General features: G+C 35.2%; 3 protein-coding genes across 3 annotated transcripts; 2 read left to right on the top strand and 1 right to left on the bottom strand.

Moving 5' to 3' along the window:
• Positions 1 to 7743, top strand: Ublcp1 (Ubiquitin-like domain-containing C-terminal domain phosphatase 1). The gene is made up of 6 exons (XM_071599033.1): positions 1 to 118; positions 205 to 364; positions 452 to 648; positions 745 to 918; positions 994 to 1152; positions 5936 to 7743. Exons 2-6 carry the CDS (start codon positions 208 to 210, stop codon positions 6257 to 6259), a joined length of 1011 nt encoding a protein of 336 aa, XP_071455134.1. The 5' UTR covers positions 1 to 118; positions 205 to 207; the 3' UTR covers positions 6260 to 7743.
• Positions 6634 to 22330, bottom strand: LOC139700442 (UV-stimulated scaffold protein A-like). Its single transcript, XM_071599044.1, has 13 exons — positions 22002 to 22330; positions 21659 to 21769; positions 21360 to 21579; positions 18183 to 18303; positions 17677 to 18093; positions 17376 to 17504; positions 17169 to 17282; positions 11696 to 11868; positions 9740 to 10002; positions 8587 to 8773; positions 7942 to 8079; positions 6859 to 6995; positions 6634 to 6743 (listed from the first exon to the last, which is right to left on the bottom strand). The coding sequence occupies exons 1-13, from the start codon at positions 22133 to 22135 to the stop codon at positions 6653 to 6655; spliced, it is 2235 nt and encodes a 744-aa protein (XP_071455145.1). The 5' UTR covers positions 22136 to 22330; the 3' UTR covers positions 6634 to 6652.
• Positions 22331 to 22459: 129 nt separating this feature from the next.
• Positions 22460 to 23058, top strand: mRpS21 (mitochondrial ribosomal protein S21). Its single transcript, XM_071599024.1, has 3 exons — positions 22460 to 22627; positions 22709 to 22775; positions 22868 to 23058. Exons 1-3 carry the CDS (start codon positions 22542 to 22544, stop codon positions 22982 to 22984), a joined length of 270 nt encoding a protein of 89 aa, XP_071455125.1. The 5' UTR covers positions 22460 to 22541; the 3' UTR covers positions 22985 to 23058.
• Positions 23059 to 24231: the final 1173 nt, after the last annotated feature.

The raw sequence follows: 24231 nt of genomic DNA, 5'->3' as shown, positions 1-24231 counted from the left end.
TGTGTTTTGGATTTGATGGTGGGATGAATGCTCTCGGCACATTAGTGATTAATGAAGAAATGTTTATTGTTTCTAATCTGTAAAAAGCTGTGATTTTACGTTTTAAAATTCCATTCAGGTATCCGTAGTTTATGAGCGTAAACTTTTAGTTAGATGACATATACCGGCCATCATAAAAGGCTTGTTTTTCAAATTTCTTTCCAGGCAATGGAGGAGAAGAAACTTATAGTGAAATGGAGCGGGAAAGAGTATGAGCTTTGTAGCCTGTCCGAGTCAGATTCTGTGTTAACTCTGAAGGAGGCTATTCATAAAGAAACTGGAGTTCGGCCTGAAAGACAGAAGCTATTAAATTTGAAGTTCAAAGGCAAGTCGCTGCAATATAACGGTTTTTATGCCACCACCAACAGCTCTAACCTGCTAATCGATGAAAATTGGCATGCTTTTTTTATAGGAAAGGCACCTGATGATGAATGTCAACTATCTCTGTTGAAGATGAAACCCGGGTTTAAAATAATGATGATGGGTTCCTTGGAAGAAGATATTGCAGATGCAAGTAGTCCTCCCGATGACATACCAGAGGTAGTGAATGATTTGGATATTGAAGAGGATGAAGTGGCCATTGAAAACAGAGAAGAATACTTGGCCAAGGTACTGCATCGTTCTGTTGCTTAGTTTATATTGTTTTGAGACAATTGGGAGTTTATTCATGTTGTAATACTATGATTTGGTTTACAATTGCTCCAGATTGAACGGCGAATTAGAGAATATAAAATTAAGATGATAAATGAGCCAAGGCCTGGAAAAAAATTGCTCGTGTTGGATATTGACTACACTTTATTTGATCACAGATCTTCTGCTGAATCAGGATATGAGCTGATGAGGCCATATCTACACGAATTTCTAACTTCTGCATATGAGGTGATAAATTTCTTAGTTCTATTTTAAGCACTTACTCCTTTAATATTTTTCCTGACACCATATGTATTTTTTCAGGATTATGATATTGTGATATGGTCGGCCACTAGCATGAAGTGGATTGAGGAGAAAATGAAATTATTGGGCGTCTCGACCCATTCTGATTATAAAATTATGTTTCATTTGGATAGCTTGGCAATGATCTCAATACACACCCCAAAATACGGCGTTTTTGATGTAAGTATTTCATAATTTAGGGTAATGCTATTATTTTATTTTCAGGGCGAATTTTATAGTATAAATATGATTTTGATAAGAATGTTGAGAAGTGGTAGATATTTCCCGATCAAGCGATTAAGCCATTTAGTGGCACATTGTTATATATTATGTACACCAAATTATTAAAGGATTGAACTGTCCTTGAAAATACAGGGTATTAATATACCGTCTTTTTTCATGAAATCACTTTTCCTTAATTTCCACTGGAATGCCCGCAAAATGCCTGTAAATGTGTAAAAATGTGCGTGACACAGCTCTTTGCAATAACAGATGAATAATAAGTTAGTGCTGTGTCAGTAGCTATGACTTTATACCAGTGATACATTAGCAGCTTAACATCTGGCTTATGCTATGTGGTGCTAGTTGGTCTCAGTTTCAAAAATATTTTTTTTGGTAATATTTAACGCACTTCATGCCACCATGTAATAGGCATGCCTAATGACCTGCTTTATACGAGGGTCATCCGGAAAGTAGTACCCGTTCGTGCCGCATGAAGTGCTGACGACGCGAGTAGCCGCTGGACAAGGTCAGATAGCTTCAGTGGCTTGTCTGCCTTCTCTGAGCCAAGTTGCGTGACGCTAGCATTGCCTGTGTTGTTTCTGTGATTGTTTACAATGTTTAAAAAAATTGAGAACGCCGCCAGTTGTGAAGTGAGGGCAGTGATTAAATTCCTCAATGCAAGAAACGTTCGCCCATGTGATATTCATCGCCAATTAAAGGAGGTGTATGGAGACAATGTAATGGACGAGTCGTCTGTTCGGCGGTGGTGTCGCAACTTCAACATGGGGAGGGGGAACACACACGACGATGAGCGTTCGGGGAGACCGTCTGTCATTACAGACCAACTGGTGAGCTCAGTTGACGAATTCGTGAGGAACGATCGGCGCGTCACAATTGATGACATCTGTGAGCATTTTCCCAATGTTTCTCGAACAATTGTTCATGAAATTGTTAAACACCATCTGCATTATGCAAAAATTTGTGCAAGATGGGTCCCTCGCGTATCTCAATGAGCTGGCGGCGAAGGACTATGCAGCAGGAATACAGAAACTTGTCACACGTTATGACAAATGCCTTAATTTGCTTGGAGATTATGTTGAGAAGTAGTTTAAAGTATCCTCTTTCAAATAAAAATTTTTATGTTTGTTAATATTTACTTTTGGCTCTTTATTTCACGAACGGGTACTACTTTCCGGATGACCCTCGTAGTTAAAACATCCCTGTCAATTTTCTGGTTCCTAAAGTCCCTGGACAGCAGGGTTGAGCTCAGACTTTCAAGTATGATTCTCAAAATAAAGTTTAAACTCAAGAGAGGGAGAAAGGACTTCCCTGCATATTTCCTATCAAAGCAACTTCTCATGGATTTTCTACCTGTGAAAGCGATCATCGAGAATGTAAACAATGCAGTGTGATTAGTCTTCCTTGGTTAAGGTTCCATGCTGCTTTTGGGAATTACTGTTGCGTAGGTTGGCTTGTTGGACAACAGTTCTCCACAGAGAGAAAAATCAGCGACATCATCCCTTATCCTAAGTACTGGATCTCCAATCTCATGTACCCATCTCCTCTAAACGTTGATAATTTTGCCTTCGATGAAGTTTTGTTCGAATTAACATGACATTATGCTTTGAAGCAATACAAAAATGGAACCATAATGTAATAAAATGATGGAAAATCGGTCTCATGGTTAACGGACAGTAAGCTTCTTTGTTTTACTATCCCCATCATTGGTCAAAAGTGGTGTAATGAATTAGATATTGTAAAAGTTAATTAGGAAAGAGTTTGAGACTGTGATTTTCTGAAGTAACTATAGAAGGGGGTTAAGGGATTTTTCTTCAACAGAGGGAAAATATTGGAGGTGAAAACCTAATATTATATTTTGTTGGCGTTTAGGAGACTGGTGGGCTTATCTAAATGATTGGTGGTGGGAAAAAGGAAATGTTCTTAGCATATATGTTCTTTGCAGGGATGAAATTAGTGGGTTTTTGCCTCCCATGTATTCTTTTGCTTGTGGGCATCCATTAGGTTCACTTCCTGTATCTTCAAATCTAAAGTGCCTAAATTTGCTTGGTTTTCCTTAGTATTTCTGCATTATAATGCACCGTTTGGTTAAAAATCATTGGATTCTTACACCACTGGGTCTCAAGTCAACCAGGCAAGGGACATAATTATGGAATTTGTTTATAGTTACTATTTAACACAGAAAATGTATCAGTTTTCAAATGACTACATGGGAATCTTAAGTTATAATTAATGGACATGTCATTAAACAATTGCGACATTAATATTATCTTTTCATTATGTTTTTGGTGAAGCAGGGATACCAGCTGCTGTGAAAATACCTTTATTTTAGTTTACTTTTACCACAACTTTCACCTATTTTTGCTAGTCCATAAAGGTACACAATATTGTTTGGCTTTAATTGGTTAGATTACCCAGTACCTTCTCAAATCATACCCACATAAAATGCAATTTTCGTTCTTTTATATTAATACTCATCAGTGTTAGATTTTGGTGGTGCTGATTTTTATTTTATAAATATCTTTTGCTTTAGTTTTTTTCTTTGCCAAAGTTATGCTTCACAATGCAAAGGTTGATTTCTTGGGTTACATAACTTTCATTGGGTAAAATAGGACCACATAGAATGATTATTTGATTGTTAAAAGTTGCCATACTAAATACTACAGAGCATTGACATAATTCTATTATTTCCTCCATGAAAACCTTTGCTTTAGAATACACCATGTAATGTTCAGTGCCGTACGGTATGAGACATTGTGGTAAGAGTATGTTTGATGAATCAAGGTAAGACTTTACATGTGAATAAAGCATAAAACAAAAATGATTAGTTACATATTCAATAGCATCAGGCTCAACCTTGTGAAATCACGTATTGAGGAAATAGAAAAACTTGTTAACATTCACCAAATTTTACTGCGGTACGACGTTTCATCAAATACATGGCATCTTCAGGTACCACATGTAGATGTTCCTGAAGATGTCACAAATTTAAAGAAACCAATTGTCATATCAGGATAAAATTTAGTGAAATCTGCAAAGTTACTTATTAAATTCTAATATATTCAACCACATTGTCTAAGCATTTGTTCCACATTGATAAAAGGCATATTTCTCATCATGGAAAATAATTTGTGACAAGCTATAAAATTTAGTCAAGATTATCTATCTAGCACACACCCTGCATTTAAACCCGCATGCTCCTTGATGATGGCACTCATGGTAGATAGTGAAATTTGAGCTGAAATGCAGTATTAATGAGTTGTCTAAGAGTCTAATCTTGCTTGAATGTGGCAAACCTTAACACTCTTCAGAATGTAGGATTCTCTGTAGGTGCCTAGGTCTTATCTTCGACTTCTACTGCTGAGAGAATTGAGTTCTAAACTCTAGCCTATTTCCATGACAACATTAGATTTATACATATCCCTTTAGTGGCAGTGGATTTTAACAGGCACTATCCCATTTCATGGACATTTTGAGTTGTGATTAATAATATAGAACTACTTTCTGAGTACAATTATGAATATAGGACTTCATCCAGTTTAGAGGAATTCCTCTAATTCCTATTCTATTGAGTTTAATTAGTAGTATATTGTGGTTAACATTATCAAAAGCTTTCGACAAGTCAAAAAAACATTCCAAGAGTTTTGCATTTAGCATCTTATGAATTAAGTATGCTGTCAATTGCCTGACATATGGCAGTTGTGGTAGACCTTTCAGATCTAAATCCATACTGAGAATTTGAAAATAGGAAGTTTTTTTCCAGATAAGATGCTATTTGCATACACATGGATTTTTCGAATATTTTTGCAAATATATTTTGGATGGCTATTGGTCTGTAGTTGTTCAAATCATTGACACAGCAATGGTTTTTATAAATGGGCACTACTTTTGATTCTTTTAATTGGGATGAGAAAATCCCTTGTATCAAAGACTCATTAATTAAAAATAAAAGGGATGCTTTTATGGCTTCAAAACAGTGATGAACAACTTAACCAGGAATTTCTTCTGGGCCAGCACTGGATTTGTTTCCGAGTGTGGAGACAATAGTTTTTAGATTGGTTTCATTGGTTTTAGATTGGCAATCATATTTTCTTGGGAAACTTCTAATATTAGAGGGAAAATATTGCCCCCTCCCCCATTCTCTGGTATGTGATTATCTCAAATTGTAGGGTTTAGTGTGTGGTGAGTTCTGCTTTCCAATATTTAGCCAACCTTTGCATTGATTACTGTGGTTGGAAAATTGCAGTAGTAAGCTGCTGTGTTTATGGGCATAAGGCGATGTTACAACCATGACTTCATCAAGGAGTTTTCATGCAGCCATCAACTGTTGTGGCTGACAATTACCAAGGAATAAGCTTAACCATGAAGAGGCAATTTTTAAATGTTAAAATTACTTCAACTTTTTGTGGTATGGAAATAATCCATAAACCGTAAATAAATCTAGAAGGACATGCTTATACATGCTTCTGTTTGTTTTTTCAAGTTTTTCAGTTATCCACATAATCTTACCCTACCTTCCTTTGGTAATGTATGGAGGTATTTTTTAACTTCTTTTGAAAATGTATCATTGATTTACAAAAATTTCTGTAATTGAGTTTGAATCAAGGATATCAGGAATAGCATATTATCTGAAATATGTAATTTTTTTAAAGTAGGAAGCCACATCACAACCATCATTTATTTTAAATACATAAAGTTAATGAAACCTTTTTCCAATTTGTAGGTGAAACCACTTGGTGTCATCTGGGGAAAGTTTAGTCAATACTCCAACAAAAACACAATAATGTTTGATGATATTAGAAGAAACTTTCTGATGAACCCACAAACTGGCCTGAAAATCCGCCCATTTAGGCAGGCACATCTCAACAGATCTGGTGATACAGAGCTGCTTCGGCTAGCCAAGTACCTTCGTGAGATAGCATTGTTGGATGATTTCACATGCTTGAATCACAAACATTGGGAGAAGTATAAACCGCCAAGATCTGCAGAGAGCCGAAGGGCTCGAGAGCGGGATCGGGAAAGGGAGCGTGGTGGCGGAGAAAGTTAGTGCTCTATAATGAATGCTGTATCCCTTCAACATCCTCAGATCTAATGAGGATTTTGCCAGGAGCTGGGGACAACCAAAAGAGCTAGCCCAGCTTCATTTGATCAGAGCCTTCTCCTCCGTAGCGATTAAAACTGTCACGTTCATCAGCAGAGCATTACTTTAGGCAACACTGAAATGAAATGCATCTTCTATTTGTTTGTATAACATTGTAATTTTTACTCATTCCATGTGCATGCAATATAAATCATATTTTGTTCAGAATACATTCAAAAGTCATTATCCATGTTGGTACTTTTAAGGCCTACCTCAATCATCCTTGTTTCCACAGAGACGCAAATTCATTTGAAAAGACATTGCATTATTGGCAGCATAGAGAAACATCCTTTTAGAGGACTAGGAGTAGTTAAATTGATCTCCAAATTTATCTCGAAACTTTTTATGGTCAATTGCATCAAGAGTGGATGCAACTCTTTTCATTGTAGATCTGAAATAATTAGCAACAATTTTAATGAATGTAATGCTGATTAAATTTGGTAATATTTTCCATCATTTTATATTCTGGAAAGATTATTTAATTATGAATTACTTAAAAGTCTTACTTTTTGAAAATCTTTTTAGCCAGACGATTATATGCAGTATTTTGTGCGGCTTTAATATCTGCGAGATCGGGATATTTGGGTTGTTTCTTCTTCCTCTTCCCCTTCTCCGGAATAGTAAGGTCTATCCCTGTTTGACTCTGTAAGGAATGTTCATCATGAAAAAGTGTGTATGACTAATTGGATGGGTCAAGTGTAAAACACTTACATTGCAAATACAATTCTTTCCTAAAATGAAAGCAATAAAAAGACTATGCAATGGTCATTTGTACAAAGCCACATATATAACTTCTTTTTGAGAGGCAATAATAATTATATCACTTCAAAATGGCAGGATTTTTATTTAAAAAATCTCTTTTCCCATCACTTTTCCCTCAAAATTCCATTTCCTAAAGAATAAGGTAAGTTCAGAATCATTTCCTTTCCAATAGTATTGTAAACAAATGCACCAATTATGTGTTTTACTTGGGAACAAGGTTAATGGAAGTTGAGCATTAATTTTTTAACTGGTTTGATAGTTCCAACTGACTAATAATGATGGGCCACATTGCTTCAATATTTCATGTAACACAATAGCATTTTCTAAAATCACAAACAAAGCATTGCCTAATAAGTATGTTCATTGAGAGGCTTTTCAAATTTTCCTGTGGGATATATTTCAATGGTACCATTATACAAAGTTCTTCATTTTCTGTTCACAAAAAAAATATTGTAATAACTCCTTGCCAAGTTTAAGTTACAGGATAACTGCATCCACCAGAAAAGTGTTAATATAATAATAACTAATTAATATTAACCATCTTAAGTTTAAGAGCAAAATGTTTCAATTGAACAAGAGAACTGTATCGTGCACTCTGATAAAATAAATTCTTATGTGGAACCTATGAATTATTCACCTCTTTTTCACAAAATTTGTAACAAAGGGTTATTTGCAAATGTAAATACAAAGAAATATGTTATACTTTTAGAAGGAACCATATTGGATTCAAATCACTGAAATGGATGCTTACAAACAGACCAATGGACATTTCACAATAAACAGTATTAAATCTTAGGATAAATTGGTGCTAAACCCACAAATTTTACCTGAATGTCCCGGAGGAATTCTGGATCTTGCCAATCAGGAACCTTTGGCTTTTCTGGGGGAAGTTCTGGTAGTTTCCCATCTACTTCACAAACATTTCCCTGTTCATCTCTGGGGACAATTGGTCCATGAAATGGACACTGTGAAGTAATTTATACCAAATTAATGCAGAGTAGTTTATATCATCTCGTCTTCAAATTATCTCTTAAATACTCTACCAGTTATATCACCAAGCAATCTTCTAAAGTGAATTATGGTTGGCACGGGTGGGGGGGGGGGGGGAGGTAGATTAAATTAGTAGCATTATTGATGAATTCAGATGCTTACAAATGAAGATGAAATTCTTGGAGGGGAATAGCAACGACCAAATCTCATGCAGTGATTTTTTTCAAATTGCCAACGCCACCAATTTTTACATTATCTTTGGAGAGTTCATATATTTTCTTTTTCTGTAGGTACATAAAAAATGTTTTCAATTAAGTGAAATGAAATACGAAATGTTTCTCTAAATAAACACTATGATGTAAGAAAGCAATTACTGGAAACATTATTCAAGGGTCTCTAAAAATGAACACACTATAGACTACCTTTGAAATGAAAATATAATGCGACACAATTGGGTGGGTCTGATAAGAGAAATGAATTACCTTTTCACGATCTTTCCGAGGGCAAAGTTTTCCTGAGGAAAGAGGAGCACGGCATGACCACTTCACTGGAGTGAACTTCCCTGAAAATTCGATCACCCGTGTCGTCCCACTTAGCTCCACAGGAATCTCAGGGTCATCTCCATCTAATGCAGCCGTTGACCAGATATTATGAGCATCTGGGTGCGACCTAAAATCAGTATCATTTACTGAGAATTCCCATGGCTCAAATGATAAAGAAAGACAAGAAAAAATGTTGTGAGGGACTGTAATAGATCACCCGTATCATTTAATCCACTTATTGAATTGCTCCATCAGGAATTCAAACTTAGAAACTGTAGAAAATGAGATACCAGAGTTCCATGTTTACCGTTTCATGTATTATAGAGTAATAATATTTAAGATAGTAAGTCAATACATCTACAAAGTTTCAGGGAAAACAACTAATTTAAAAAATAACCCAAATGAATGGTGTACAGGAGGAAGGAAAAGTACAGTGTTAATTTGTCCAGTTGGGAATGGCAGGTAAATGTATATTCATATTTCTACAGAGGTAAGTGCACAATTTTATATTAATATGCATAATTCAGAACTAGTTGCATCTATGCATTTTGCTTCTTGATTCTCATTAAAACCAGAATTACAGGGAGGAAATTTTACCAAACTCTAGCAAGAGTATGATTAAGGAATTTAAACCATCCTAAATAATTGGAAGGTTAAATACTACAAATCACATTTTCAGTGGTGGTGTAGACGTAAATATTGTGCGGATATGTAAAGCATATTCATTTGGAGTTTGGCTATAATATGCCACAAATACAAGTTCAATCGACTTCAGTTTGTCATGGAATGCAGGCGAAGAATTTAACATATGTAATACCAAGTGGACTGAAAATGAAGGCATAGAAGAGTTGTACATCCAAAGAGAATGAAATGAATTTCATCAAATTCTGCAACATATTAAGATTCAAGGATAGCAATTACCTACAGCTCTAGAACAATGTCTTCAAACATATATGGTGGGAAAGTTCTCACAAAAAATATTTAAATGCACATAATTATTTGCTATTGATGGAACGGCATATTTTGAGAGGAGGATACCATGTAAGAAGCAATTCACGTTAATATATCTTAAAGGTATAAATTTGTGACTTACGTCCTCATCACTGATGAAGGCACTTGTTCATTCTCCCAGTGATACAAGTCAAGATCAAATGGTACTTTTGGAGCAACTGCTAAGAGTTTTGATTTTCTAGAATCCTTTGAACTGCCAGAAGTGGAAGCTACAGGCCTTCTGTTGCAAACCGGGTTTGATCCTTTATTGCTACTGATATTACTGTCTCCAACTCCACTTTTCTTTTCCTTAACCATTTTATCCTTCACTATTTTCGAAACAGTTGAAAAGGCTGAAGTTGGGTCCTGGTGAATACAAAATCATAAACATCTAAATGAGCCAAAGAATGGAACTACTAAAATATTAAGAAATGACCTGAAAATTACAACATAAAAAGCATAAGCATTTCTGAAGTTTGGATGTAACACACTAGGACATAAATAAAAAAACCATCTCCTTTGTGCTATTGATCAAAGACTAACTTTGCTGATGTTATAATGACTATAATTAGGTTTTCACCATAAAATTGAGTGATTAAGTCAGTTTTTCATGGCACACACAAAATTTAAGAAACAAACAGTAAAAATTAATTTGTTCAATTTTCAATTCTGATAATGTAAATTCATCCCTCTGATTTGTACACTTCATAAATAATAATACTTAATTCATTTTGAAAAATGGTGCAACCATATTAAATGTTGTCAATATAAATGTTACTTAATATATAAACATTAGATCTTAAATGTGATGAAGATTGGCACAAAAGAATTCATCAAATAAGTAAAGTGGGTGAGCAAGTAACCAGGTATAAATCCTATTCTTGAAACACTGGATACATGCCAATTTCAACTCAGCAGGCAGATAGTTATTCAGTCATATGTTCACATAATGAAATGTGTTGTAAGTTGATGACAACATACAATTATTAGTATTTATATTCGATTTACCTCTTGTGGTGTAGTTATGGATCTGAGATCTCACTCGTAAGTTCCTAGATTAACTTTCACATGAATCAGAGCCATAAAGATATATAAACTAAATACAGTCATGATTCCATACCTAATAAAAAACGGTTTGCAGGAATCACGCGGTGGTATAATTGGAAGAGAGTGAATAGCTCTATTCCTATTATACCACCGCGTAGCATCAAAATTTGTTTAACATGCGGGGAATGACCCCATAATTCAAATGACATTGAAAGAAGGCATGCTAAAGTGTTCCATAAAACTCATTTGAAATGAGACAGATGAGCTTTCTTAGCATATAAACACCTCTACTCAGGTTATTTTAGATATGACTGATGTTGGTCTCCCAGTCAAGTTTTGTATCTATAAAAATTCCTAGTATTTTAGAGGTTTCTATATCAGTTATATTTTATTTAAGACTGCATACAATATGCTGAGTTTTTTTAGTATTTAAATGTAAATGATTAATATCAAACCACTCCTTATCCTGTCTTTGGGTAGCCCAACATTGTACCTTTGCATCTTCTAGATGTTGACATTTTTGCACAAAAGTGGTGTCATCAGCTTATAAATGAGATACAGATTTCATATAACAGGGCAATTCATTAATCATAATGGTGAATTGCTTATTGCATGAAAAAAATTAAACCCTTTACTTTGATTGTATGTTGATGAAAACACTCCAAAGATATACTTACTGAAGTTAGAGCATCTTTCACTTTTTGAAACAATGAAGGAAACAGTATCACCTATGCCACAATCTATTACTGTAAGATAACTTGTTTCAAAGACATCAAGGCTTTTAATAAATTTTTCATCTTCGACTTACAAAAATCAGAAAAAATTCTTCACTAATATTTATACTTCTGAGCTGGTAAAACTCAAAGGCATAGATGTAAGGTAATAGAATGTAAGTTAAAGTGCAATGTTACTCAAGAGCAGTTTTAGATGTTCATGAACTGATTTCAGCTGCTGTCTCGCCATCCAAAAATCACATGCTTATTATATATCAACAGATATATTGAAATAATACCTCTTCATTATTTTCAGAGGAAATAATGTGCCAGTCAGGCTTCAAATCTGCCTTATTTGATTTTACAAAATCATTTCCTGATTCCCGGGAAGTTGATGGCAATGGCTCGATTGCCTTTTCCTCAAAATCATCCTTAGGTTTGACCTCTTCGAAGTCTGATGTATCACTATCATCTAGAATGAAAAGCAAAAACTCAAAACTTGAAGATGTTAAATGATTTCTATTGCATTTTTTCAATTGTATATAAATATTTGCTATTCTAATTAATAGTTACGCGAATAACCATCACAACTAAATACACATACCCCATATTTATCACCAACATTTACCCATAAAAAATCAAAGGTACTATGAGTATCAGATAAAATGCATTCTTATTATAAATAATATAAACAATAAAACTACAGCTAATTGTAAAAGTTTTAGATTGCAAGATTAACCACAAATTTTCATATAATTTAGCCAAGGGAAGTTTCATTCATTAATGCAAGTTGCCTTGCTTAATTGCCATTAATTTTTCTTTCTTTCTTAACTGCTTAATTACCATTGACATATAGGTGCCCATTCTTCATTCAAGCTCCATATACCATGAAGGGTAATGTTACTTCTAATGTGTTTAGCTTATTATTTCTATCACAAATCTTATCTTTATAGGATGCTACATCAAGTGAGCCTTCAAATTAATTGAGAGCCAAATGCCAAAAATCCTAACCTAGAGAGTTTTATTGAAGGATGTTGGGCTACGGTTGACATTTTACAAAAAAATATATTTCAGCAAACATAAAGACACCTTGTGTACTTGATATATGTATGCCAACTGTTCATCACACGTCACATCAATGAATTTAGAGACCTTGAAACATAACCACTTTCAAATTTTGGAAAAACATACTTTGAATGGACTAAAATGACTAGAGAATGAATAATCAGGCAACTTGATCAAAAACAAGTCACCATGCTGTATATGAAAATTTGAATAAAACATTTGTGTTGCTAATTTTGATTCCTTGGAGGCTAAAGGGGAAAAAAATTAAACAAATATGACCCTGAACTCATTTTTCTCTCTCTTCAAAGAATGATACTGGCATGCTTAATTGATGCTGTGAATCCCCATAGTGCCAAACCTTCAAATAATATCTTACCAAAAGAAAACAATGAAGGCTATCTTTGATCGAGTTTATGTAATTTTGATACAGAAAATTCAAACTTGATTTCTACGAGAGGGAAGTAGTGATCAGAGGACCCTTAAGGTAAGGTTCCTGTATAAAAATGGATAGAGAGCTCTATGGTAGTGAGAAACCTTAACATGCATGAATCCAGCCAGGAAGATCTTGCCAGTGAGGTTTTGTGTACCGGTGACTCATAGCATGGTCCCATTAAAGGGCTCAAAGATGCTGTGACCCAACGGCATGAACTACCAGATCTTTCAAAAGGATACTTCCAGTGATACATAAGATGCTGAGCCTTCTGCCAGTCAATCCTGCCAACTCCTGAAAGATCGTTTTCAGTCCTGAAGATGGTAAAGATGTCAGTACCTATATGAGGTCTTCTATGGTGGGAGAGTGAGTAACATCTCTCAGTTTGTTTCACATTTAAAAATAAATTCCTAACTTTTGACTTTTATTCCATGTATGGAATCTTGAGAATTCACTATTAATTTTCTTATCCATCACATATGACTGGAAGATTAAAGTTACTTTACAACCTACATTGATTTTTGACTTTGTAAATAGAAAGACTTTCTTTACTATTTAAAGTCATTTTCTTCGCCAAGTACTCAGATATACATGGTCATTTATAGTTTAGTACTTCCAGTAATGTGATATGTAGCATTTTCTTTTAATTTGTTGAGTAAATCTACAGCATTTTTTTAAATTTGAACTTTCATTAAAATTTTACATCCAAAGTACATGGTTACTAATGAGTATAGCTAGTCGTATAAAAAATATAGCAAATTTGACGCGATACATAATTTTTGGAGTAAATTTTACAACTTACTGCTAACACTTATTAACATTTTTATATTATTAAAATATTTAAAAAAATATATTTCCTACCCCATTCATTTGATACCTGCCAAACCTTACTAAATTTCTCTACCAGCCACCTACCCCACCTGCAAACATATATTCGACTAGTTTGTCGAACCCCCAACAGGAAATTATTGAACCCCTGATTCAGACTGTCATTTTTTACTCGAATAATAATTAATAGCATATGCAGGGAATGCCTTCCTAAGATGATCATGATGGGTAATTATTGGCTCTATAAATAGAATAAACTTCGTAGTTTCAGGCTTGACTTTGTGGAACTTATCCATTAAGGAAAGAAAAAACAGCAAAGTAAATACTAACTCACTTTTTGAATTTTCCGACCAGGGTTTAAAATACATATTATCATCATCAGGTACAAGAGGGTGCCCAAAAATAACTAGAATAATGCTGCGATTGGCAGAGCTCAAGTAGCAGGCATTTCTTCCAATAGGTGAGCAAAGCGCAAATTTTTCAGAGTTCTGCACAGGCATTGATATCATCTGGGAAGGCAGTGTTCAGTCACAATAATTCATTTTGTAAAAGCAGTTTCAGTTGCTCCTCATTTTTTGTCATCAGAGATTTAAGTGAACAGTCCACCACTGTGAAATTTTGCTTCCTGCTTGGAAAAAAACTCCATGGAAACCATTATGACGATAACAACTGCTTGCAAGGATTGCACTATGAGAAAAACTCAATGGTACCAATGGTTTTCTCATTTCAAAGAAGGTGAAAATTCATTTGATGACAAACCTCATTAAGGACCTCCATCAACAACAACTAAGTCAGAGGAAAGCTTAATTAATGATGATATTCCACCATATCACGCCTGAAACCTCTCTTTTTATTCATTATCGCCTCGCTCAATAAAAGCTCGTCAATTGAAATCAAACCTCAAGACAATTCTCATTTGTTTTTTCGATGTAAGCAGGATACTGCATTCTGAATTCGTCCCACCATGTCAGACTGTTAATCAGGCTTTCTATTGGAAGGTTTTAAAAAGTTTGAGTAAAAGTGTGCAAAGAAAAAGCCCTGATTTGTGGGAGACAGAGGACTGTTTTTTTCACCATGACAACCCACCAGCTCATGCAGCTATTTCAGTGTCCCAGTTTCAAGCAAAAAACAACATGAATCCCTTGCCCCACACCCTAGACTTACCTGACCTTGCTCCATGCAATTTCTTCTTGTTTCCTCAAATGAAGAAGGACATAAGGGACAACATTTTAAAGGCATGGAAGGGGTAAAGACAGAAACGACGCAGGAGCTGTCGGGCATAACAACAGATGAGTTTGAAAAATGTTTCCAGATGAGTTTGAAAAATGTTTCCAGGAATGGAATCCCAGATTAGACATATGTATCAAGTGTAATGGAGAGTACTTTGAAGGTGATAAGGTTGTTTTGTAAAAAAATTATTAGTTATTTTTGGGTACCCCCTCATACGCCTTTGGTCATGGCAAGTGAAAGAAGGCATTTTGGAAATTGGACAGGAGAATGAAGGGATGGGGTTTCAGAGGAAAAAGGTGATGTGCAATACCTTTTTCCTTGGAAACTCCACCCCTTCACTCTTCGGTCCAATTCCAAAATGCCTTCTTTCACCCCCTTACTATTGCCCCATGGCCAAAGGTATACATGGAAGGTAAAGCTCAAAGAAGTACCTGATGGTGATATTATGTATTGAAACCCAGGTCATAAAATTAAAAAAATTAAGTCGAATCAGCACAGCTGTTTTTTCTTTCCCTTTATAAATAGAATTGGCACAGCAAAAATGTTTAAAAAATTATCCTCCTTGACGATTCTACCTAGATAGACACTAATTATTGGGGTTAAATAAGTAATATGGAACAATTCTTTAATTTAAAGATCCTTACCTTCATCATAGTCCCTGCCATTACATTCAAAGGGTGTTTCAATTAGGAACCTTCATCCTTGATTAACCACAGAATACTTGACTAATTTAAAGAAGCTACTGAGGGGGATCGAGATAACTTGTTTCTCGCTTGTCATACTAATAGGACATGCTCGCTAACGTTGATGGTGCACCAAACACTCGTCGCCTGTTATGCAGGGACTTTCCTCACAAACTACGTAGAACGATTACGGAACTCGGTCAATGTCTTTGCCGCAGAACGTCGTACACCATCGTCCGTTGAAGCAGGGTGACATTGTTGATCTAGGACGAGTATTCCAAAGGCGAGTGGTATGTTTCCAGATGAACTCTCTCTAACTTTATTAGCAGCACAATTTGAACTGCTAAACTGATTTTTTTCTTATGCTTCTCAGTAGAGTGGAATAAAGTGGATATGTGACCTAGTCGGTTTGTTGGGTGAGGGTGGAGTTTATGTTGTTATAAACCCTTGAGATACATCATCATAACTCCAAAATGCCAAAGTTAATATAATTCGATCAATTTTCTATTTGAATAAAACATTTTACGGTGCATTTATGGAAGTACGAAGGAATCATTAAATATCCAACAATATTTCGATTTGCATTGAAAACAATTTTAATAATGATGTTAGTACGAATTGTATAAGGGGATCTGGATTGGTGTGGTGGCTATCGTACCGGCTTCCCGCCCAGAGGGCTCGGGTTCAAATCCCGGCGGTGTTGAATATTTTTCAGAGGTATCTCGATCCCTACTTGAGGTGCTTTGTGGAGGGCACTTTGAGTGAGTACGCCGTCCGTCGGATGGGACGTTAAGCCGCGGACCCCTTGGCGCCTTTCGTAAAGAGCAGGCTAATGCCGACGCCGGGTTTCTCTCCACCCTTCATCCTTTCCTGTCCTTCCCCTATGGCGCAAATGACCTTAGCTGTCGGTCGCCTCCCCTCAAAACTACTACTACAAGAAGCTACTGAGGATGCCACAACAGTAACATTTAACAGTCATCTGTTAACAGAATCATCTGTCAATTCAAAAGTTTCAAGGCTTCAGTAGCTTAACTGGCTAAAGCACTTGGCCGGAAATATAGGCATCCAGGTTCAAATCCTGGTCAAGGCAAATGATTTTTGTCCTTTGAAATTGTTGCTTTGCCATCAAATACTTATTTCAACGTGAGGGAAAGTTTATTTCACGTAAACCAAAGTAATCAGCACTAAGTTTATGCACGGGTGAGGATAGAGCTCATCTTGCACTAAGCCCTACAGTATATGAAATTTACACATCAGGGCAGGGGGTCCAGTCCCTTTCCCTTAAATACCTGCACCTCTCAAGTAAGACCTGATACCCAAAAAAATGATATCATTTGGATAAAAATGTGATTTTACAGATTAACCTGGATTTGAAACCAGACTTCATCTGTGGGTGAAAGACACTCACCAAGCCCCTTTCTTTTCACGTGCAGTGCAAGAGCATATAGTATTTGCTTGAACTAAAGAATCATTTTTTGTCATGCTTAAGTTAATGAGAAGAAGTTTAACAAGTAAACACTTAGAAAAAAAACCAACCTGAATCTCCACATACCAGCTTCTTTGTCGTTAAATTTAGTTCATTATACTTATTTATGAGAATCTCAACGGAATTCTTGAGGTTTATTAGACTCTTCAATTTCTCAGAGTGACCTATAACAGGAAAGCAGATTTTTTAAGTAATGAGAAAAATATTTAATAAGCAGGCATCTTAGCAGTATGCAGATTATTTAACAGTATATTTACTTGATTTTGAAAGAATTTGAATCCATTTCTTAATATCATTCAAGTGCCTGTTACTCAAAATAACAAATAAATCCCGAGCATTTTCTGCTACAGCAGAATTTTCTTCTGTCACTTCGAAGTTCACAGGTTCTATAATGCAAATAAATAATAACTCAAATAAAAAATTATGATCATAATATGACCAAATTTATGAGGGCCATTCAGAGAAATTATCAATATGTAAGCGCATGAAATGAATGCAATTGATTGGACAAAGCAATTTACATATTAGTATGAATCTATTAAAGAGTATTTCATTTACTTGGTTTTAAATCGATGGTGATACTGGTGAGAGGGTTCAATACACCATATTCTCTTAAATTAATATCTTCCTCTGGCTCTTCCTCAGAATCAGAACTTGAAGAAACTTGATCATCTGACAGTTCTGATTCATTTGAGTCTTCATCACACTGGGGATCACTTGCGCTCATTTCAATATCATGATTTTCACTTTTTCTTGGCTCAACACGGCTGACAGCAACAGATTCACTTGACACTCCTTTTATACCCTCAGGATTCCTCTTTTTGGTTTCTTGCATGCTTCTATTATCTTTTTCATCTACACTTAATGTTGGCTTTCCATCTTCATCATTGAGAAAGAAATCTTTTGGGTGAGGAAGTAAGAGGGACAGACAATTTTCCATGGAGGTAATTGTTTGCTGGATTTCTGCTTCATTTTCTATCAAAAGTTACAGACTCATTTTAAAATTTATTATGCTGATAAATATGGTCATAGATAATATTAGAATAACTTTAACATCACCCTACCTTCAATTTCTCTCAGAATCTTTTTTGATTTCGCTTCGATAAACTCCTGCTTCTTCCTCTCCAGTTCCAACTGTCTTTGGTGTTCAATTGAATTTTGCATTGCGAGTTCTCCAAAGTCGACCTAAAATTTTTTCAGTTCAAATTATAGTCTGTGAGGTCAGAAGAGGAACAAAGATAATTTTATTCTTTAAATTTATTGCAGAAAAATAATCTTAAAATAAAAAGTTATTCTAGCCATCCTTGATAAAAGTTCAATCTCATTCCCCCTTCTTTCATGATTTTTATTCAAAACCTAAAGGGAATTATCCCACATTTCATTTGAATAGTTAGAAAATGTATACATACATATTTGCATTCACTATTTTGTATACATTAGAATTTTTTTTTTATTTAAAGTTTGTAGACACTGGGAAGAGAATATCATGCTGAATTTACTCTTTCAAATTTACATATTACAACCAAAATTTGTTTTTATCACTTGAATATGCTGAGTGCTGATATCTGGGTCATGATATTAAAAACATTTGGATGGACTTAACAAAGGTGTATCATGTATTTCCTTCTCATTGAATGAAGAAAATTTTTAATGTATGTTATACCTTTTGTACAAAAAAAATTGTAAAAGAAACAACTTCCTTTGATTTCATTTGAAAAAACTGAAAAAAGGAACATCACTTGGTTTCTCAATCAAATGATGCAGGAGCAAAGTAAATTCCAACATTTAATTGGAATGAATGTTTATATTTTTGTTTAGCTTTGGTATTTAGAAAGGGAGAAGATTAAAAATTTAAATAATGACTCAATTTAAGAGCATTTCTCTATCAGGTATGTGTGCTTGATTATATGAACAACTGTGCATTCATTAGCATGCATGAACTCATATTTGGGCATGGATCGCTGGTGCCCTAAAACCTCACGTCCTTGCAGGATATTGTATACTTGAGTATACTATTACCTTCCATGTTGTCATGTCTTTCTGAGAACTCAATCCTTGGCTAACTTCCTAAAACTCCCAATTCACACCACAATATTTTAAAGAGATGTTGTCTATAATGACTGCTATTGGCCAAATATTTTAGCTAATATCAATCACTGCCTTACAACAGCCATCACTATAAATGGTAGAGTGGATATTTGGCCAATAAAATGAACGGTGAAAAAAAATATAGAGGGTACTAAGACCTTTGAATGGGTGATAGTTAATACATACTTTTGGAACAAGAAGGAATGCCTCATTTGCTACTAGAGTGAAGAGAGGATGAGCCCAACTGATTACCCGATGTGCCAAAGTTAATATTTTAAGGAAGTGAAGACCAGCAGAGGTATTAATGTATAAGTTGCACCTTCACAACCAACGGTGGATTTTATGACAACAGACAAGGAATGGTCACAATAGGGCTTGTTGGCTGAAAGGGACAGGAAAGAAGGCTAAGATGGATTGGTTAGTGGGGCACAAAAAGAACATCTCAGAAAGAAGGGAAAAATTGCAAGTTGTGGGAAATCATATTTACCGGCATTCTACCGTTTAAGGTATGTTTTGGATAGTTTTCTTGTCCCTTTCCGATAGTTTCTTTCGCAGTTTTCAATTCTTTTTTGATATGCTCAAATTTTTCATTGATTGTACACAGCTCCCTTTCCTCACTCATGATTTTCTCTCAAGTCTACTCCTATTCCTTCCTATTTGAACCAACTAGTGCTTCTACATTCCATTTCATAATCCTTCTTACTTCTTTTTAAACGGGATGCTGCTCTTTTAGCTATATATACGCTTCAATATTAACTAAATTGTAATCAGAGTCCTCATTCATTCCCGGGAAACTATGCTAGTTGATCACGCAGTTCCATAATCTGAGTCACACCATAACATAGCCTGCTGATACCTTCCTGAATCCCTGGCATTTTCCTTGCGTACCTATGCCTTTTGTGGTCTCCAAATCAAGTATTGGTGATGGTGAACATGTTGCCTGCAGAAATGCATTACTTTCTCCCCATGGTCATACCTTATTCCTAAACCATAGTCCTCTACATCACTACCATCGCATTCTAATCATCCGTCACTATCAGATATTTCCTTCCAGGAACACCAAGATTATATCCTCTGATCATATACCCTATCTAGTTCTTCCTCACCATGATTGCTTTGCCGGCCCCGGTGGCAGCAGGGTAACTCCTCGGCTGCCAACCCAGAGGTTGCAGGTTCGATTCCCACCTAGGTGGAAATTCCTTCATTCGGGCTTTGTTCCATGTAATTGTCTACAATGTAATGCTTAAGGGTTAGGTGGAAGAAGGGACTATAATTCTCAACCTTGCCTAATTAAGCCGATTAATAAAAAATAAATAGATTGCTTGGTGCCATGTATACCAGAACAATGACCAAGTTTTTGGGTTCAGCTTTTACTTCTACTAATAATATTCTATCAGTCACTTGCTCCACTCACTTCAGTAATCCCCGCTATCCTTCCATCTCACCTTGCACAGACCTAAAATATCTATATTTCCTCTCTCCGTCTCTTGTTTATATTTTCTAATTTTGCTGTCCTCAACACTGTCCTACCATTCCACTCAATGGCCACCCCACTGAGGTCAATTGCTTATGCAGCTGCCCCACTGAGAAATAGATGCTGCAGACTAACTTACGTCTGCTTCCTACCCTTCAACCTATCTGGCATGGGTGGCCCTAGCAGGCACAAATATTATCTCTCCCTACACTACAACTCTAGGGGCCATCAAAACAAACAAGCTCTTCCATCGTGTAAAGGTTGTACTCCATAAGGAGGGGAAATACGATAGCCCAAATGACCGTGGAAGAGGGCCTGTGGGAAAAGTATGGATGAGAAAGAAAACCCTGAATATGGACAAATGAATCAATATGTAAACTGATCCCAAAGGAATTAGATAAGGTAGAGAAAATGAAGAAAACTCGTGCTACGTAGACTAACCGTTTTGAAATGTCTATTAATATCAGACAGTTCTCCTAATGTGTAAGCAACAAAGTGCGAATTGTTGCCATGCTTTCGAAAAATGCACGAACTTTAATTATTTATTTCTTGCTATTTACCTATCAACTGCTGAACCTTCTAAATGTTGAGATTGAGATCTTAACACATAAAAACAATATTTAAAATGCCATGTATATTGTAAACCAAGATATAAAATTATATCATTTTTTTTAAATACCTTATGGCAATTCTTCAAAAATTTGTATGCTAAACTAAGTTTTTTGTAGGCATTGCCATATTTCTGATTCCATTCATGTATACAATGTAGAGACCTCTTTCTCATAGCTTTGGCAGTAACACTGGGAAGAGGTAGTGGATTTTCTTCATTGATTCCTATAGTAAGCTCCATATATTGCTGCATATCGTCAAGCAACAGCTCCCGGAAAGTGTGAGCCCGCCTGTACATAAAACATACTGTAAGATTCAAATTAAATTCTACATATTAGCGTAGGGCACATTAAGTACAGCGATATTTACCTAAAAAAATCATCGATAATTTGAGAGGCGCTGTATCTGACTTCAGCATGATCCTTTTGCAATTGATGCATAATCATTTGATAGCTCCTCCTAACAAATTCATCTGATTGTCTAAAGTTGGGGTCATTCATAAAATAAAATTTGGAAATATAAATGCATTTATTGTCCATACATGTCAACAATGATCAATTAAGTGCTAAAACACTGTTATTGAGATCACATTAGTAATGAGTAGAAGTCAATACATAGAATAAGGATACGTATGCAATGTAAAACATTAAGCTTAAAAATATAACTTGATATTCAAATACGTACATATTTTTAGCATTCTGCATCAACTTACTTGCATATACTCCTCAAAGAGGACATCAATTTCCCATTCAATTCTTTCTGACCTGAACGAGTCAACTCTTCAACGAGGGACCGCATTTGCCCCAATGGAGAATTATCTTTGAGGGCTTTTCGCTTTCGATTCATGTTTCAAATTCGAATTTTGATTAAGAACTGCTATTTCTCAGCAGCAAATAATCGAATTATTTCATTGAACTTGTGCAAACTTAAAAGTTTATATCTTCCTGGAACCACTGTTCACATATAGTTCATAAAAATTAACACTAAGTCTCAATGAATCCCATAGAATACCAGCGATACATTTTTATACTCCTTGTTTATATTTTTTACTGCGTTTGCAACAGATCGTATTTGTGCCTCAAATAACAAACAAATCCAACCTTTGAAATGCTATAACAAACGACGCATTACGTGGTTCATCTTTTTTTGGACAGATGACTACAGAAATTGTCATATGGATGGGGAATTCGTTATTACACGATTGTTATTGCTAATTATTTGAGTAGATTGAGTGCTTCAATAGTCAGTAATCATGACTTTGATGCATGCAAGTTTTATCTCTAGAACCGTGTTTGTCAGAAATAATAACATAGAAGAAGCATGTCGAATATTAAATAGGTAAGTTTTAGCATTCTGGCTCATAGTTGGTGTGATCAATTTATTGTTTTGAGAAGTTCCACGGAGGATAATTATTTTCAGAATATTAGGCAAAGAAGAAATCTTTGATCAGTATCGCCGCACTCGTTATTACGAGAAGCCATTCCAGGTAAGTACTTAACTATAAGTATGAATATCTTCAGCTTCAAATTTCTAAACCTTGTACATTTTCAAAGAGTTTTCTTTGCTCTTAAATTTCAGTTCCGAAGACGAATCAACTATGAAAAATGTAAATCCATTTACAATGAGGATATGGACCGGAAAATAAAGTTCATTATGCGGAAGAACCGCGCAGAACCGTTCCCTGCATATGCTTAGTTTTAAGTACCTTATTTTTGTAATTAGTGTTTGACTGTATGATTACGCATTAAAATGTGTTTTATAAACAATGATACGTATCTTTTATTAAAGCAATTCTTTTAAACTGGTAACTTAAGGTTTATATTGCGAAAGAATTTAAAACGATAATGCAGTTCCTTGTTACTGCTTAGAATATTTTCATTCGAATTGTTGGTTGTGTAGCTGTAAGCGATGTAATGCGTATGCGTAGTTGGAATAGATACTGATTTCTTTGATCTCTGTGTGAATTATTTGAACTTTTTTTTACTTCAAGGTATGAGATGTAAAATATTTTCTGTATCACCCCTTGAGTTGCTACTAAATATTTATGGACTTCCCCAAACTATCCTCTACTCTAAAAAAGAATTAAATGTCATGCAAAACTTGGTTTCAATTGGAACTTTTTTGGTGCTTTTGCTATTCAGAATTAGTGCCAAGTCATGATTATGGGTTGCTGCATGGTGGTTGCATATTTCGAAAAACTTTGGCCGCTCCCAGCTAAAGTTTAAGCAGTGTAATTTACTTAGATTTGAATGGTCTAAGAAAATGTGGAGAAAGGAACTGTAACTGAAAAAGACTGGAGAAAGGAACTGTAAAGGCTGTGGTAATATCAAATGGGTTGGAGTCCCATCAGTTCAACCAAAGCAATTATTTGGATATCCACATCCAAGATTTTGGTGGGCCATACATGTATGTTATATCTGTCAACTGAGTTAAGGAGTAACACCAAATACCACCCTGCTGTAATAAGTTTCACTTATGGACTTCTTGGCCTAGTCAGATTGATTGTGATAGGCATTTTATGTAACCCTACATTTAAAAAAAATTCTGAATTAATCTTTTCTTTATGAACTACAGAATTTTTACAAAAATTATACTGCATAACTATGAATGATCATTAGGAAGTTATATTTCATATTGAAGGATATTTCATGGAATCCCATGGCATAATTAAATTATTTGGCATTGTAAATCATGCTTTTCAATTTATCTATTGTTTTATTCACTCTAAGCTGGTTAAGCATGGTTGTCCTGAAACAAAAAATGCACATAAACTTTGTTAGTACGCATCACATGGAAAAAAGATAATTTACATTACCTTAGTATATTTTATAAACAAATTATAGACTTTTCTTTGCACAATGCATACATTTCATTCATTGAGTGCTAACATTTCATGAGTAAGTATGCTTTAAGATTATGCTTGAAATTATTATTATAAGTAG

This window comes from Hetaerina americana, unplaced genomic scaffold (genome assembly GCF_022747635.1).
Source record: "Hetaerina americana unplaced genomic scaffold, ioHetAmer1.1.p SCAF_100, whole genome shotgun sequence".
Taxonomy (NCBI): domain Eukaryota; kingdom Metazoa; phylum Arthropoda; class Insecta; order Odonata; family Calopterygidae; genus Hetaerina; species Hetaerina americana.
The sequence above is the reverse complement of the archived record's forward strand: the minus strand, read 5'-3'. Positions and strand labels throughout refer to the sequence as shown.